At 36.2% G+C, this 15,966-nt stretch overlaps 1 protein-coding gene across 1 annotated transcript; it reads right to left on the bottom strand.

Annotated features, from left to right (window-relative positions):
- Nucleotides 1-4,949: 4,949 nt before the first annotated feature.
- MGAT4C (MGAT4 family member C) lies at nt 4,950-12,809 on the bottom strand (the record flags this gene model as incomplete). The annotated part of the gene is made up of 3 exons (XM_080363766.1): nt 4,950-6,106; nt 7,978-8,125; nt 12,681-12,809. The coding sequence occupies 3 exons, from the start codon at nt 12,807-12,809 to the stop codon at nt 4,950-4,952; spliced, it is 1,434 nt and encodes a 477-aa protein (XP_080219892.1).
- Nucleotides 12,810-15,966: the final 3,157 nt, after the last annotated feature.

The following is a 15,966-nucleotide window of genomic DNA, read 5'->3' as shown; positions in this document are numbered from 1 at the left end:
ATTTGAAATGGCGAATATACAGCCTGAGATTTCCATGGCTGCCAGGCAGGTTTTCCTGAACTGGCAAAAGCAAAACTGATGTTAATAGTAAATAGCAAGAAAGAGAGAAGGCAGCTATTTAACCAGCTGAACAGAGGAAATGAGCATCAGCTTTTGATGTTCAGGTTTACTCATTAAATGTGAAACTCTTACATAAGCCTGGTAAAGGGTTCAATTAGCAATATAACTCTACTTAAAGTACTTTCAAGTTCTACATGGAATTTTAAGAGCCTTTTTACAACTGTCAGGACAAAGTGATATTTATTTGAGAATTTTTAGTAGGTAGTATGGCAGTTGAAAAATGTCTAGAAATGTGGCTGAAAAATAGCCTAGTATCTGCCCAGATACCGATTCAATGTTATGCCAATTTAATAACAAATTACTACTATGGAAATGTTATTGTAATTAATCTTTTTCTGTACTTAATTTCATTGTTAAACTATCGTAATAAATAATGCTTTAGATTCAAAGTAGAGATTCATATTCATTTTAAAGCTGAACAAATTATTTTCATAGAGATTGCAAGATATTATTTATGAAGAAGATACTGAACATCTCTGCTGTAAAAACTGGTGATGCTGATAGGAAATTATCTGTAAAGGTTTATATGTATCATACATTTTAAAATCTAGATTTATATGTTTTATATGTATTATATGTAAACATGCAAAAGAAACAAATCTCCTGTATCTCTAATTATCTTGGAAACCACCATTCAGGCAAAACCACCTGCATAAACTCCCATTGTAGTCAGCAGAGAGAAACAGATTGTTAAGGAAGTTTCCTCAGCCTTGGTATGTCAAAGCAGAGACTCCGGCATGTATTCCAGAAATTCCATAGCACAGATCTTCAACAACCACTGTAGGCTGAGATGACTCTGGATGTGCTCCTCTCTCTCTCCATTTACAGCAGAAGCAGCAATCTCACCTTAGCTTGCATGCCTGACTGTGCTGTTAAAGGCCATGAATGCCCAAGTGACACAGAAAGTTATTTGTTGTGATAAAACTAGTAAAAGAGGCAAGAACTTGGAAAATACCATCCAGAGATATCAAAATACACCTGTTTGGAGACTGTTTTCATTTCAACCTTCCAGGATGGCTAAAGCCAAAATGCAGAAGACTAATTTTTGTTTACATATAAAAAAAAAATAATAAAATACAAAATCAATGCTTTCAGTGTTTTATGCTATGTAGGTCAATCCTGCTTCCAAATAAGGGAGTAGAAATTTCATAGTTTTCATCTCCAAGGACTAATAAGAGAAGAACAAGGATTAAGCACCTTATTTTTCTTTTTCTGAGAAGCTGATGGAATGGTGAAGACACTTCAATTCATTAGTCTTTGTACATAGAATATGACATCAAAATAACTTAATTTGTTCTCATTATAATACATATGCATTTTCTACCCATGCTTTGCAAAACATTACACTGTACCATTTGAGGATATGACACTGCTTGAGCTCATCATACATGATCTGCATGACTACTCATAATTTAATACTTATTGAAATGTAGCCTAACAGAACTGCAAATTTAACATGAGAGTAGTAAGAATTATCATCTCCATCAGAATGTCTCAAATGCTTCACAATGAAAACTGATTGCATCTGTAGTTTTTAAGATGGTTAATCATGTTGGGGTTTTTTTAATAGTTTTCCAAGATGAAATGTTTAAATGTTTTCTCAGTTGTTTTAGTTTGCTGTTTATTTAACTTCTAATAACTCAATAATGAATAAGTTCCGGATTTCCCTTTATAAAAGCAAAACCATTAGTATCTAACATGAGAGAATACTAAACAGAGAGTAAAGCAGAGCATCATGTTAGAACATTGATCAAAAAATAACACATTCATATAGCACCCTAGTGAATTATCTTTATCATAGTACATATAGTAAATATGCTAAAACTGTTTTGCCTGAAAATTACTGTCTTCTGGGTTTGTTTATTCTGCAATAAAGTAAGGACTCAGTTCTTCCATCAAATCACAGTGAGAAGTATTTTACTTCCCAAGGATTCCCTATGTCAGAGCGATTATACTGTGTGAAGAAAGATAGAAGACAAACTGGATTTTAGTTAAAAACAAAATGTCCCAGGGACATTATAAAATGAGGAATCCTAAACAATGACAGCAGGAACAATACATGTATGTTAGTGATGAATAGATCCATCAGTGTGCAGACCACAGCGTAATATTTTTAGTATTGACATTTCAGTATGAAAATATTGATGTTCAGTCCACAAATGAACCCAAGAAATTCACACCAACAGAACCAACTGTATACATCAATGAACAGAGCTTTGTGGCACTGTTAATCTTTTGCTTCATCAGTAAAAGAAAACAAAAACAAAAACAAACAAACAAACAAAACCAAAACATTGAGAAATATTACTGAACATATAGAAGTCTGATTAAATATTTCACTTTCAGAGGGTAATCACTTTTCTTACCACATGAAGAAAAAAACGTATCTTCAAATATATCTTTCTGAAATCTCTGTAAAAACGGTTATTGATTTTATGGACTTAAGTTCTGTTTTCAAAATCTGACAGCTTTTTTCATGTGAAGTAGTTGGATAAAATATGCATTCTGTGAAGGAGGAGCTGGAACTCAGACACTAAGGTAAGTGCTCAAAACACTAACCTATAGAAACACATTCTTGCCTCTCCTGGAATAAATGTATTGCCAGTTGCTTTTTTTCCAAATCAATTCCAATTCAACAAGAAGAGTGGTGCATGCCTCTCATTCCCAGCACATGCCACTATCCACTCCCAAGGAAGCTTACTTTGAGGGCATTCACTTGGCATTTGTTGCTTTGACTTTCTCAGACTGGTAATGTTCCTGGTTAACCTAGTTATGTTTGCTTTAGCACTAATAGTTAATAATAAAGGAGAGGAAAAAGAGAAGAATGACAGTTCATTTAAAAAAACTGATTTTCACTGATGTCTAATTATTAACTAATGATTTGATAATTGTGGAAGATCACTGGTACAAAGCAAGTCATTCATAAGTATTTATAACTGTTGGAGGTTAACATGTATTTTTCACTTTAAAATATTGTGTTGTTTTCCTTTTCAGATTGAAAATTGTTTTTAATCTCTTTTAACAAAGATAGGTATATGAAGACTAGAGATTTAGGTGTGCATTAGGAAAAAAAGAAACAGAGACTTTCTTTGAGAAGAGGATGCTTTTCTGAACTATGTAGAAGCATTTTAAATGTACTTTACCTGTGTATTGGGGGATTTTCCCAACCTGCACCTGATTCATCAGGATTTATGAACCAGGAAGAGCAATTGTATTACTGTTTCATGTAGATGTTTGAATAATTTACCCTTCTGAAATTTTAGCTTTAGATGTACTGAGAACAGTAGTTAGCTCACTCCTTGTCAGTGCAGACATTCTTGACATTTAATCCTTGCCTTCCAGATTTGACTAAAACTCATATATGCAATCAGATTATAATCATAGTATTCATGAGACTGAGAATACAGTGCTCATCTGCATCATGCTTGATTCTCATTGATTTCTTAGTGTGTCTACAGAAACAGTCTGGAGAATTTCTTAGAGGAAACCCCCCATAGATTCTGTTAATCCATATGTATGCATATAGCATAAACCATATAGCTATACAAACTCCTTGTGTGATGGACTAAAAACCCACAACTGACACTGAAGTCGTGGAGACTTTTCTGCTCATTGGCTGAAGCCAGACAAAATAAGCTTACAGGGAATAACCAGAGGCAGTGGGAAGTTGTCTACAAAACTAACATGATTAGAATCAGAAAACTAATTAAAAAACTTCAAAAAAAGTAGAAACATATTAATTTTTCATTGAATCAAGATTCTTCATCTTGCATCTGCTCTGTTGTCTAGAGATGATCCAGGAAAAAATGGTGATTACATTGACCTCCAATTGATTAACTCAGTACACTTTATGTTTTTATCATACATGTACTGGACATGTAGATTTGGAAGGCATAACAGTCCTTGGAAAGCGTGTTGCAGTATCCAGCTGTCTGTAAATTTCTCACGGGGAGTTCTGCATATCTGGAAGGGATAGAAAATGTTTCAGCTGAGATATGTGAAGACGCCTGTCTAAAGGAACAATGTTGCCCTTGAGGTGCTGGGGTTTGATAGCAACATCTGTACTAGAGCAGAATGCTTGCTTAAAGTGAGGCTTTTTTTTTTTTAACAAGGAGAGTAAAATGGTCCCCTAAGTAATATAGAAACCAAGTAGTGCTCATTTCAGTGAAAGGACCCAGGAAAAAGAACAAAGGATATTTGTTGGCACAGAATTAACAGATGCAATTATCTATTTTTTACATAGTTGTCATGTCAGATTTATAATTTTACATACATTCCCTTCTGAAAAGAAGTTGCAGTGATTAGCCACACTATTTTCTTACAGTGCTCAGAATGAAACTGTCAGTTTCAGGACAGATTTCCTTGTCACATCTGTCTTTAAAAGAAACACATCACCAACTATTGTACAAACGCATACTACTGTAACATTTTAAATTTATATGTGCATAAGGCTCAAACCAATTCATTTTCACAACGTACTGGTCATAGCTTTAAACCTTTTGGTAATTATTGGATGTGTTGTTTTGTTTTGTTCTGTTTAGTCCAGAAGATCTCTTTTACAGAGACATTATAATAAAAAAGCAGTTCAAAATCTCAAGTGAGGTTTGAGAACTTCACATTTCCTATAAAATTCAAAATTTTCAACAAAGAAGTGTTCGTATATTGCCTGGTCAAACTAGTAAAAAATAAATTGCTTTGCTTGATTTGTGATTTCCACAGATTTTCTGTGTCTCTAGTGAAGAGCTGGAAATGTCAGATTTTCTGGGGAATGGCACCAGTTGTGACCCAGGTGATTGTATTCACCCTGTACCTTCTCAGGTGGCTTTGCTTTATTGATTTGGTGTTTGCAAAGTCCAGACGCTAATGCTCCTAATGATCAGCCATTCTTTTTGGCTTTTGGTAACAAGTATTCTCATGCAGTTAATATCAAATAAAACTTTGTGCTCTAGATTTGTTATTTCAAAATTCCCATTTTTGAATTCCCCTAGTCTCAAGTAAGTAGTACATTGTCTCCCTTTTTTACTTCCTACAATCTTTTCTCCTACTTCCAGGGCCCCATGATGCAAAATGTCATTTTGCCGGTCTTCAGTTCCAGTGACAACTTTAATCTTACTTATTTTAATGGGTTTTTCAAATACAATCCCATAGAAGTCTCCAGTAGAAGGAGCTTTGCCCCAGAAATACTCATCAATGCTGCTGTAAGCCTTGCTTGCCTCGTAGTTTTCAAATACATTCATGTTGGTGTGCAAGTTTGCAGGTGGGTTATCAGGGATATCAAATGATTCCTCTTCAAAATCATCATCCTTTAGCTTGTTTTCGGCTCCTTTGTAGGATGAATAGTATCCCATGTGCTGGAACAGAGATGGCTTAAAACGTATCACTTCTTTTTGAGCTAACAGCCCACGAAAGTGGATGAGCAGCCAATCGCAAGGCATTTCTTGGTAGAACATCAACAAAAAATGCGCCAGGCGTGGGAGGTCATGGGAATGATAAAGCTTTCCAATGTACCCCAGTTTGGAGAATTCCAAAGTCACCCAATAGGATCCTTCTCGTGAGGTAATAACTTTCTTAACGGCAGTCAAAAAATTTTTTGAGCAGCGAACGTCATCTTCTAGCATTACATAGTAGTCAGAAAGATTAGCACAAAAGTTGAGAAGGAAAGCATAATCCACATTTTGTTTGGATCGAAACTTCACACGGTCCTCTGGGTCATTATAATTTCTCTTGAGGCCATCCAGTACAGGATAATACTCCTCAGGGACGTGGATAACTATTAATCTGCCCGCAATTATGTGATGTGCAAATTTCTGTGAAATATCCTGGACCATCCCTTCACACCAGGCTGAATCAAAATCTGCCAGCTGCACTACCACTGCAATTTCTTTGAGTTCCTCATAACTTGACTGCTCGAATATGGACTTAATGGTCTCAAGCAAGTAGTTTCCCTTTTTCCGTTTCACAGAGGATAGCCCAATTGTAAGGTACCCTGTACAAAAAGACAATTCAAACAAAAACTGAATGTCTGACATTAGAAACCATTTTGTCACAAAGCTATCTTCCAGAGCTGTGTTTGTATTAAATAAACTTTTTGAATGGTGAAGATTGAGAAATTTGGTATGAGAACTTATTAAGCTGCATGCAACGAAGGACGTTCATTACCTTTTCATGAAAAAAGAATCATGTTGCAAGGAAATGGACACATGGAGGCTATTGCATTAAACATTCACTTGTTAACTGCAAGGAATGACATGTAGTGGACAAAAGCCAAAGCAATGTGCGCATATATGCCAGGTAGAGGAAACCACATAGACAATGATAAGGCTGTAAAATCTGCTAAAAGAAAGGGGATTATGAGATATGATTCACACAATATTTTTAAAGCAAAGAACTATGAAATGCAGCACAAAAACACAGCTAAACTTTCATCATTTTAAGCACTGTACAAGACTAATTACAATTATGCATAACTACAGTTTTATGGATGTGGCAATGATTTTTTTTTTTTTCTGTGTGTTCATTTTTAACTGATTTTGTCTAATATTTTCTTGCTAATACTTCTTCTAACCTTCTTTCAGGACTCATTGAGCATTTTACAGGGAAGTCACTCCCGCAAAATGTAATTTAGATATTATTTTGCAGGAGAAAAGAACTTACTTACTACTGCATACCTGTGCTTGTATAAATGATTTGTAATGCTGGTGCATTCTTTTAGAAAGAGATGCATCTTAATTATAAGGGAAGAATTTTCAACTATGCTGTTTTGGAGCCATTGCAATTGCATTTTTACCAGCAGTCCAAATAATTTTTTTTCAGATATTTGCTAATAGATCTCTTTTTTTTTCCTAACTTGTGATATAAAAAAGTTCAGACTTTATAACTGACAGAGCGCACTCTAGTTGAACCTAGTCCAGCTTTCTTAAAATACTGTGGTTTGTGAAAGACTGCTCTGACAACGTGATTCAGATTTTCCCTCAAGGCTTAAGTCTGCTCAACATGCAGTTGCACAGTGAATTACAACCCCCAGAAGCCATTTATGCTGCCTACAGAACTCCAAATTTCTCAAACCTAATTTGAACAAACTTTACTTTATAGCTTTCTATGAAGATCAACAACTCACAGATGATTTTATTTTACCTTCTCTACTTGGACTTCTGAGCCCTGTTTATCTTGGTCAAATGATTGATTTGGAAGCCAAAGAACACCTGTCTAAAAGCTAGCTATGGCCATATTTCACTTTGAGATGGAAGTCTTGAACCCTGCCTGAAGTCAGGATAACTAGATAGGCTATCTACAGATGTCTGCAAGAAGAATCCTTTTTTACTGTCCCCATAATAGCACAATTCACCTCCCTCATTATGACAGCTAAAGCAACAAGGGCATCCATTCACAGCTGCTGGACTGTCAGAGCAGCGGACCCAAAGGGAGTATCTGCACATTTGCAACCATACCTTAGACTGGATTTGCTGGTTGTAGAGAGGCTGATATTATGGTCCCAGAAGGCAGTTACAAAGCACCACCAGCACGTGCCTTGCTCCTGCTTTCTAAATAACCTCCCTCTGGTCTGGGGGGAAATCCACAAAAATATGCTTGCACAGAATATCGAGGGTCTGCCTGCAGGACAACTACAAGTCCGGCGTTTGTTCAGAAGGTAACCAGATTGTGGGGCAGTCACTGCTAGGGCTGAACTAGCAGCTGTCCAGGAACTGCTGTGCAAAGAGAGATAGCTGTCCCACTAATTCTCTGAGATCATCACTGCTTAACTCACCCCCTCTTGCCTAGAAATACCACAGGAACTATATGGATTTCACCTATTTTTAAATTACATCATTTCATAACATTCAGATTACAGTTACTTACTTTTCCTCGGCAAAGGCGTGCCAGCTAGGTAGCGATAGGAAATGTTTATAGATCCTGAGAAATTAGACAAATCTTTAAAAGTGTGAACATAGCGCTCTGAGTTGAGCTGGTGCGTGGCTGTTTCTCTGATTAATTGCTTGTCCCCTTCCTATTAGTGAGAAGACAAAAAGAATAAGAGAGGGAGAGAGACAAACACATTTGTGAATTCTAGCCAGAGAGGAAACATGGAGAGGCAGGTTTCCAAGAATAACATTTCTTGGTGTCAGCTTTCATGAACGCATGTAGCTGTCACCTCATTTTTTTCAAAACCCATTACTGAATATCATACATTTTTGGCTACAGAAATTCTACCATAACCCTTCAGATTACAGTAACAGGAAAAGAAAATATTTTGGGCAAAAGCTCTGGAAAGGTTGCAAACACTAAATTATTGCCAAAATTGCTGTGGTATTCAAAATAGGGATAAGAAGACATCAGTCAGCAACAGATGAGAAAATTTTTGTAGATGGACAAGGGGGGGACATTTTTTTGAAAATGTTTTCAATGACTAAAAAAAACCCCACCAAAACTGTTGCAACGGAAAGATTAAACTAGATCCTGGAATCTGGCTCATTTTGCTGTTTTTCTGATAGGCTTCAACTTGGGTTTGTGATAAGAATCACATGTGATTGTCCAGACAGCCAAAGCTTTCTCTGGGTAGTGTTTGATGGCATAGAAAAAAAGCATATTTATCAGCATGCCTCCCTTTCCAGCCTCCTTCTCCTGTCTTTTTCTTCTAAAAGGCTTCTTGAGTAAAGTCACACAAGGGAAAGAGTTGCTTCATCAGAAAAGCCCTATCCATAAGCTCTGTGTTGTCTCAGGGAAACCTTATTCCTCAGGTCTTAAGAAATGGGAAAATATCTAATGGGTTGTAGTGTCATGAAACTGAATTTAAAGGTAGGAATGCTTATTTAATTTACACTGCTTTATTGTAGTCTGATGACAGGACAGTGTATGAATGAGTTAATTTCTTCTGATATATACAGTATTTTAACACACTAGAAACTTCCTGATCTGTCATTAAATGGGAGCACTGTGAAGCAACAGTAGTGCAGCTAACAAGAACAACCACAGAAACAGTAAACAGTTTTCTTATTTAAAGGCATCAATATTCAAAAACGTGTCAAAGATGTATTTTATAGCAAAACCAAATATTTATGTAAACCAAGCTCAGGTTCATTTCAAGTTCATTATTATTATTTCATAGAACTATTTCTGAGCTTAGTAAGGGTCTTTGGTGGACAGTCGGGGGCATCTACCTGCACTGTTACCCTCTCTTGGTCTGCAATGACTCTCCAGTAATTTCTTTCTAGTGCTGTTATGCTACTTTGCATTTGCTCGTAAGTTATGAAAGTAAGGTTTGTGTTGATCAGATTCCAAATTAAAATGTAACCCAGTGGGCTAGGAAGAGAATGCTCCAAAACTTTAGGAGATTTTCTTGAAAGCTCTTGAATGGAACAAAAAAAATGAGCTGGTTCAAAAACTTTCCTTTTTTTAAACCAAGCCTTTCTTTAATGTGAAAACATAATATGTCATTGGTTACAGAAAAGCCTCATAAGAAGCTTTTGGAATGGAAAGCCATTTTGCTGAAACATGAAAAGTTTAAAAATGTTTAGAAATAGTGTCAGGACAAAATGTTTTGATTTTAACAAGCAAAACGTTTGAACTCACCACAACATTGTTCCTTTCCTTTTCTCCTTAAGAAATGCCTTCTGTGGCTAAACTATTATTATTATTATTGTTATTATTATCATCATCATCATCATCATCATTATTGATAATATTATTAATATTAATATTGATGGTTTTATTCCTTTGTTAAATGAAAAGCAAAACTGTAGTATGTATTTTTCCACAAATCTAAATTCTGGTTCTTCTACTTCTGACTACTATGCAGAGATCAGTAAAGCTGAAGAGCCTGATTAGCTCTGTTTAGCTGTCTTCTCTATTTTTTTCTGTGATGGCTCTGGATTTTCTTTGTTAACCAACCTCTAATTTACAGTCCAGTGTTTTCTGGAAATTTCCTATGGGTGCCATGGGAAGAAGTGCCAGAAGTTCTCCAATCTTTACAGACATATTCTGGGCTGCTGAGGTTGTTCTGTCAGCTATAAAACAATAGTGCTATTGTTTTCATAATGCCCCAAACAATGATTAATATTCATAGAAATGTTCAGAAGACATGTTTCACTACAACTCAGAATATGTATAGAAAATCACTGCATATGTTGTGATATCTGGTTATTTTAATTCAGTATGTCTTAAAAATACTTGATCAGATGTGGTTCACATGCTGCAGATGAAGCACCTCAAACTACTCTGCTGACACACTTGCATCAGCGCTGTATATTTCTTATCAAACATTCTTAAGCAATTTTCCCAGATTGGTTCTTACTTTCCATTTCCACAGCAAACACTCTGCAGAAAACAGTGAAGGGATTCTTCAGACATGTAAGTCTCTGAGCAAAAAGCAGAAGTTCTCCTCTCCCTTCTTAAGATTTGCCACAAGGAATCTCACTTTGATATTCTAACATCCCAGAAAAAAACAGTCGTCTCATCTTAGATCTGGTGAAAGAGACGCCAGCCTCATGTCCCAGTCTCAACCACTGCCTGAGACTGAGAAGACAGGGTCAGTTGTCTCCTTCCATCAGCTGCCTTCAGGAGATACTCCAGCAGGAGACTTGCTACAATTGGACAGTCAGAAGGCCTTTGAGGCTCAGAGGACTTTGAGATTCCCATTCCATGAGGCAAACTGGTTAGCCTGCTGTCCTTGAAAGTTATCCTCAGGTGTATTTCTCCTTACCCCCAACACTGAAACTGCTAATCTTTTTACCTCAGCAAACACACCAGACAAGTTAACAGAGCTGGCAGACATGGTCAGGAAAGTTGAAAATAAAAATAGATAAATATATAAACTAAAAAGTCAACAGCCTAACACATTTGAAAAACGCTTGATGAACCATAAAGGTATCAAGAGATCTGGGAGAACTGTCAGGAGACTTGCCAAGAGACTTGGCTAGGAGCTACATGAATGCAAACATGCCAGAACTGTGATGAGAGAAGCAGTGAAAGAGAGTGAATTTTTTAAAACGGGGGAAAAAAGAGCAAATTAAGAATAAGACATGGAGCCATCTGGGGAGCTGGCAAATAGGATGGGAAAAGATTTCAGAAACAAACGAAGAGGAACACCATTAGCAGTGATAATAAAAGCACTTTCAGAAACATCTGGGGGGACACTGAAGCAATTAGTGAACGGAGAAGAAGCATCAGGGAAAATATCACTGTAAAAAAAAAATAATGTGATAAGCCAGGTCCAGTCTGATCACAACCAAGAAATTATGAATAAATAAAACATAGTGCAAAAACTTAGTGCAAGTACTGTTAGAGAAAGCAATATGTCTATAATGGAGTAATATGCTAGAAGTATGGGTTATCGTTTCAATAGTTTAAAAACTGCTAGCATAGTTTTAGTAATATAAATATTTACAATATTGTTATAAATAAAAAGTAAAATAATTTAAATTAAAATCACTAGCAAGTTATCTATGATTCCAATAAATTAATGTAAGGATTTTGCCATTTGTGTATTGCAGTTTTTTCATACTGTGATGTTTCTTTTCAGATCCTAATGAGATTGGACTTCACCTTTCAGAATACTGGAAAGCCCATACTGTCCCAGATCAATGAACCGGACAAAGGGTGGCACAGGATCAGAAAGTCAGTAGTTCCAGTTCAAGAAGGAGGACTGTCTAATCATATCACAATGTTACATATCTGGTTTAGTCATTTTACTATTTGCAAGCTCCAGTTATTAAGCTACCATATTCTTTTACTGGGCCCAGCCCAACATCCAAAGAACTGGTAATTGAATCCATGAATCAAGTCTTCAGGACTTACTTGGCACTCAGAACTGAGACACCCATAGGTTACATTTAAATTGTAGAGTTATGTTACATTAGCAGTAGTTTACTCGTTGAAATTCCTAACAAATTTTTCCATAAATCTTTTTTTCACAATCACAAACTTATAGTAGGTATCATTTATGTCTAATTGTTGATGCTGTAGCACTGAACCTGCCAGACTCAATTCTGAGGTACAGAAAATGAGAAAAAACACAAAATAAAAGCACTGAAAAGGAATTGTTTATGCAAGAAGTTTAAAATGCATTGAAATAATGTAATTTCTCTTCTATAATGGTATTTCTGTAATATTGTTTAATACCATGTTCACAGAAGAGATCTGCAGTGTGGACTGAAAAAGGATGTCCTAGCTTGCATGACTGTTTCACATCTAAGCAATTTTCAATGTTAAAATTGAGGCAATGCCAGAAGTATTGAAAATATAGAGGATGTTTTGACTCCAAGGAAGATACCTGATAGAGATATCTCATGTTTTGCTATGTTCATTATCTCCCACACCTCAAATAAACAATGGCACATTTACTTCTGTGAAAAGCAGCACTAGGGTCTTACTGACACACCCTGTGTACAGTGTCTATTGATAAGATGGCTTCACCATAAAGGACACATTTTGAGGATTCTTCACTGTTAATGATACACTAATAGGAGAAATTGCAGGAATTATGAAACTTTACTGCTTTACTGCTTCACTAGGGATACGTCCTATTCTGTTGTTCCAGAATCATTGCTTCCATCTAAGAAACTTACCAAAACATAACCATCTTCAATGTACAAGTTCATGAACAGCAAGCAAATGACAAGGACTCCTAAGAATGACACTGCTGATCGTTTCCGCAAGCATCTCATTTTATCAAAATATTTCAAGTTGTGTCTCATGTGAAGGAAGGCATATAGCAGTGTCACCTGTGAAAGAAAACCACAATATTACAAGAACTCCTTATCTGATAAACATGGTAGCAACACAACTTACCTTCAGGTGTATCAAATCACTTCAGACATGCATAGACTATATCCTTTAAGGTGGAATTAATTTCATTTAATCATTGTCATCTTCAAATTTAATACACAATCTGAACTATAAGATTCCTTTTTTTTTTTTTTTTCCCCTTTTGTCAGAAAAGAAAAAAAGCACACTTTGTCCTACTCATTTTAGGCTGGAATTATGGTGTCACTGTGGCAGGAGTGCATCAGTAGTTTAGTTTCCCATGTATGGCTGTCAGATCCCAACTTGATGGTAAGAGATGATTTTGTGCATTGTTTCCCTGTGTACTCATGTCTCCTTCCAAAACTAGCTCAGGTCAAGAGGCAAGGGAGAAGCTGTTGCATGACTCAGTATCATTGAAAATAGGAGAGTTCTGGATACTAGAACTGCCAGGCACAAATGAGGGACCTTACTTGCAGTGTGAAGGCAGTAGCAAGACTGTACAGCATCCCTTAGCCTTAGACCTCTGTACTAGATGGAAAAATTTTCACCGGAGGTATCATTTTCTCCAGAAGAAGAAAGATGGATGTCTACCTTAGACCAGACAGATCTAAGCAGAGTATTGGGAAGTCCTCACTGCCCCAACTAGATGAATCAGACAAAGAAGGGTGGCATAGAGGATCAGAAAGCCATTCAGTAGTCGAGATCAAGAAAGGCGATTGTCTAGTCGTATCACAATGTTACATATTTGGTTCAGTCATTTTACTATTTAAAACAAGGTGAATGCTGTTCTTGGCTACCAAATCAAAAGCATTAGTTTATGTAGTACTGCATGTGTTTGAACAAGACCTGTACACAAACTAAAGAAACAGACTCCAAAACAGACTGCCCAAACTGAGGGATTCTTAACTAAAAAGTGCATTATAATTTATCATTATTTATGTTCTTACTTGTACCAATGTATTTTGGCTATTGTCCATAATAATGTCTGATTTTTCTATCAAATTCAATATATAGAAGTAATGTACAAATGAAGAGTTTAAATCTAGCCTATGTGAAGCAGTAAATATCAATGCATGTGCAGTGGTTAAACCCCGCATTTAGATACCTTCATTTTTGAAAGTGATGAACATCTAAATTGACACAAAATGGGCCAAATTAGGAGCTCCATAAAAGATTTATCATGTCATATAGAAAATTTTCTGCCTCAATAACAAAGAACCTTCCAAGTGCAAGATTAAATCTATATTTGCTTTGCCAAACTGATTAATTATATCTAACAGCATAAAATATGAGTCCATTAGACTAGAGAACAAGGAGGTAAATACATCAAGTGTTAGTAACAAAAACATTTAACTGCAAGATTTTGTCCATATAGACTAAAAATGAACTGCAGTAAATGGACAGTCAAAATGATTTAAAAATCATTATGTTGACAATAAGAATAACTTACATGTTTCACAAAGAAAAAGAAAAATAACAAATAACAATATAGATTTCTGTCCCTATTTATTTGAGGGTGGACTGAATTACAACGGGCTGACTATCCTGAATCTGAAAAAGCCCTGTGTAGCTATTCCTTAAGTCACAGCAATGATTTCCTTTATGTTAACATCTAATGAAAACAAACATCAGGAAGGAGCTGTCAGGGAAATGAATTTCCAAACTGTCATTCCCCCATCTGTGACAGCACGTTGGTTGCTGGGTGTCCGTGGGTTCCAGCAGGCTGTTGTGGAAATGAAAGATTATCCCAATTTTAGAATAGACCATGCTACACATGCAGATTGGGTTTCATTTTGTTTCTCTTTTTTTTTATTTCTTTATATCTTCCTTTTTTTTTTTTTTTTTTCTTTTTCTCACAGTATAGCTACTGATTTTCTGAGCAATGCACGTTTTAAAATTTTATCAGAGGATAACTGGATAGATTAACTACTGACACTTCTCAGACAATGGTGTAAACTAGACTGACTGTTGAAAATTCAAGGAGTCTTCATTGAAGTACTTGCAGTCACTGACACCTTCAGTTGCAAATATTGAATTATTTGTTTGGAAAACTTAGGAATAAATAATTTTTCTTTTCAGTCACAGAATGACTGTCTGTACAATATTTGCTGAATGGACTCTGGTATTGCACAGTTCCCTCATCTTTGCTCTGAGCAGCCTGACTTAAATCCCTAAGGATGAGGAAAAGGATATACAATTATATTTGCTGGTTATATTATAATGTATCAGTTTTTCCCCATTACAATTTTCACTGGATCGTTATGTTGGATTAGGAACAGAAATTAAAGAATTGTGCATATGAGACTGGGGGAACATGGGACTCCCATTACTAAAGCTGATCTGTGGAAAGAGCTAAATGTGGCCACCATTCAGAGGAAAACAGTTGCCTATCTTGTGTTGGTTTCACACGAAGTCATTACAACATTCCAGTTTTACAGAGTCCGTGAAACAGTTAAAAGCGAATCACCATCCCAGTCATGTTTGTTTCTTCATAAAACCTATTGGTGGGTCCATACCATCTGAAGGAACCGAAGGACGCCCCAACTAAGGTGTTACCCGTTATCGACTCTGTGCCACGGAGAAGGCGCTGTCGCCATCGCTGACACCAGATGGCAGTGCGGACACACACTTGACAGACTTCAACCCCCTCCTAAACCTATTCCTTCCTATCAGTTTACCTGAAGGCACTATTTGACATAATATATGCCTTAGCTGAAAACATGCACAGACTCATACATAAACACATACGGAATTCCTTACATCTTCCTAGAACTGCTGCTTTTTGCAGCTCTGTTTCCAATCTGTGACACCTCTATGTGAAATGCTGAGCAAGTGAAATTTGCGAGGAAAAAAGGTAAATTTTACATTTTTTGCAGCTGATGTCATTCATCTTCTGAAAAATAGTCTCAGAATTTCCCACAGTGAGGCCACGATGTTCTGTAAGATCATTTGAGCATAATATTCACCGATACTCAAAACAAAGGTTTTTATATTGAAAAAAAGGCTTCAATTCGTAATTAAATTCTGAAGTCACAGCTTTGCTTCAATGTTTTATGCATTCATTACTCATGCACAATTAAGTAGCTATCAAGATGGTATAAATGAAAT

This window comes from Nesoenas mayeri (genome assembly GCF_963082525.1).
Source record: "Nesoenas mayeri genome assembly, chromosome: 1".
NCBI lineage: Eukaryota > Metazoa > Chordata > Aves > Columbiformes > Columbidae > Nesoenas > Nesoenas mayeri.
This window is presented reverse-complemented; position numbering and strand designations above follow the sequence as displayed.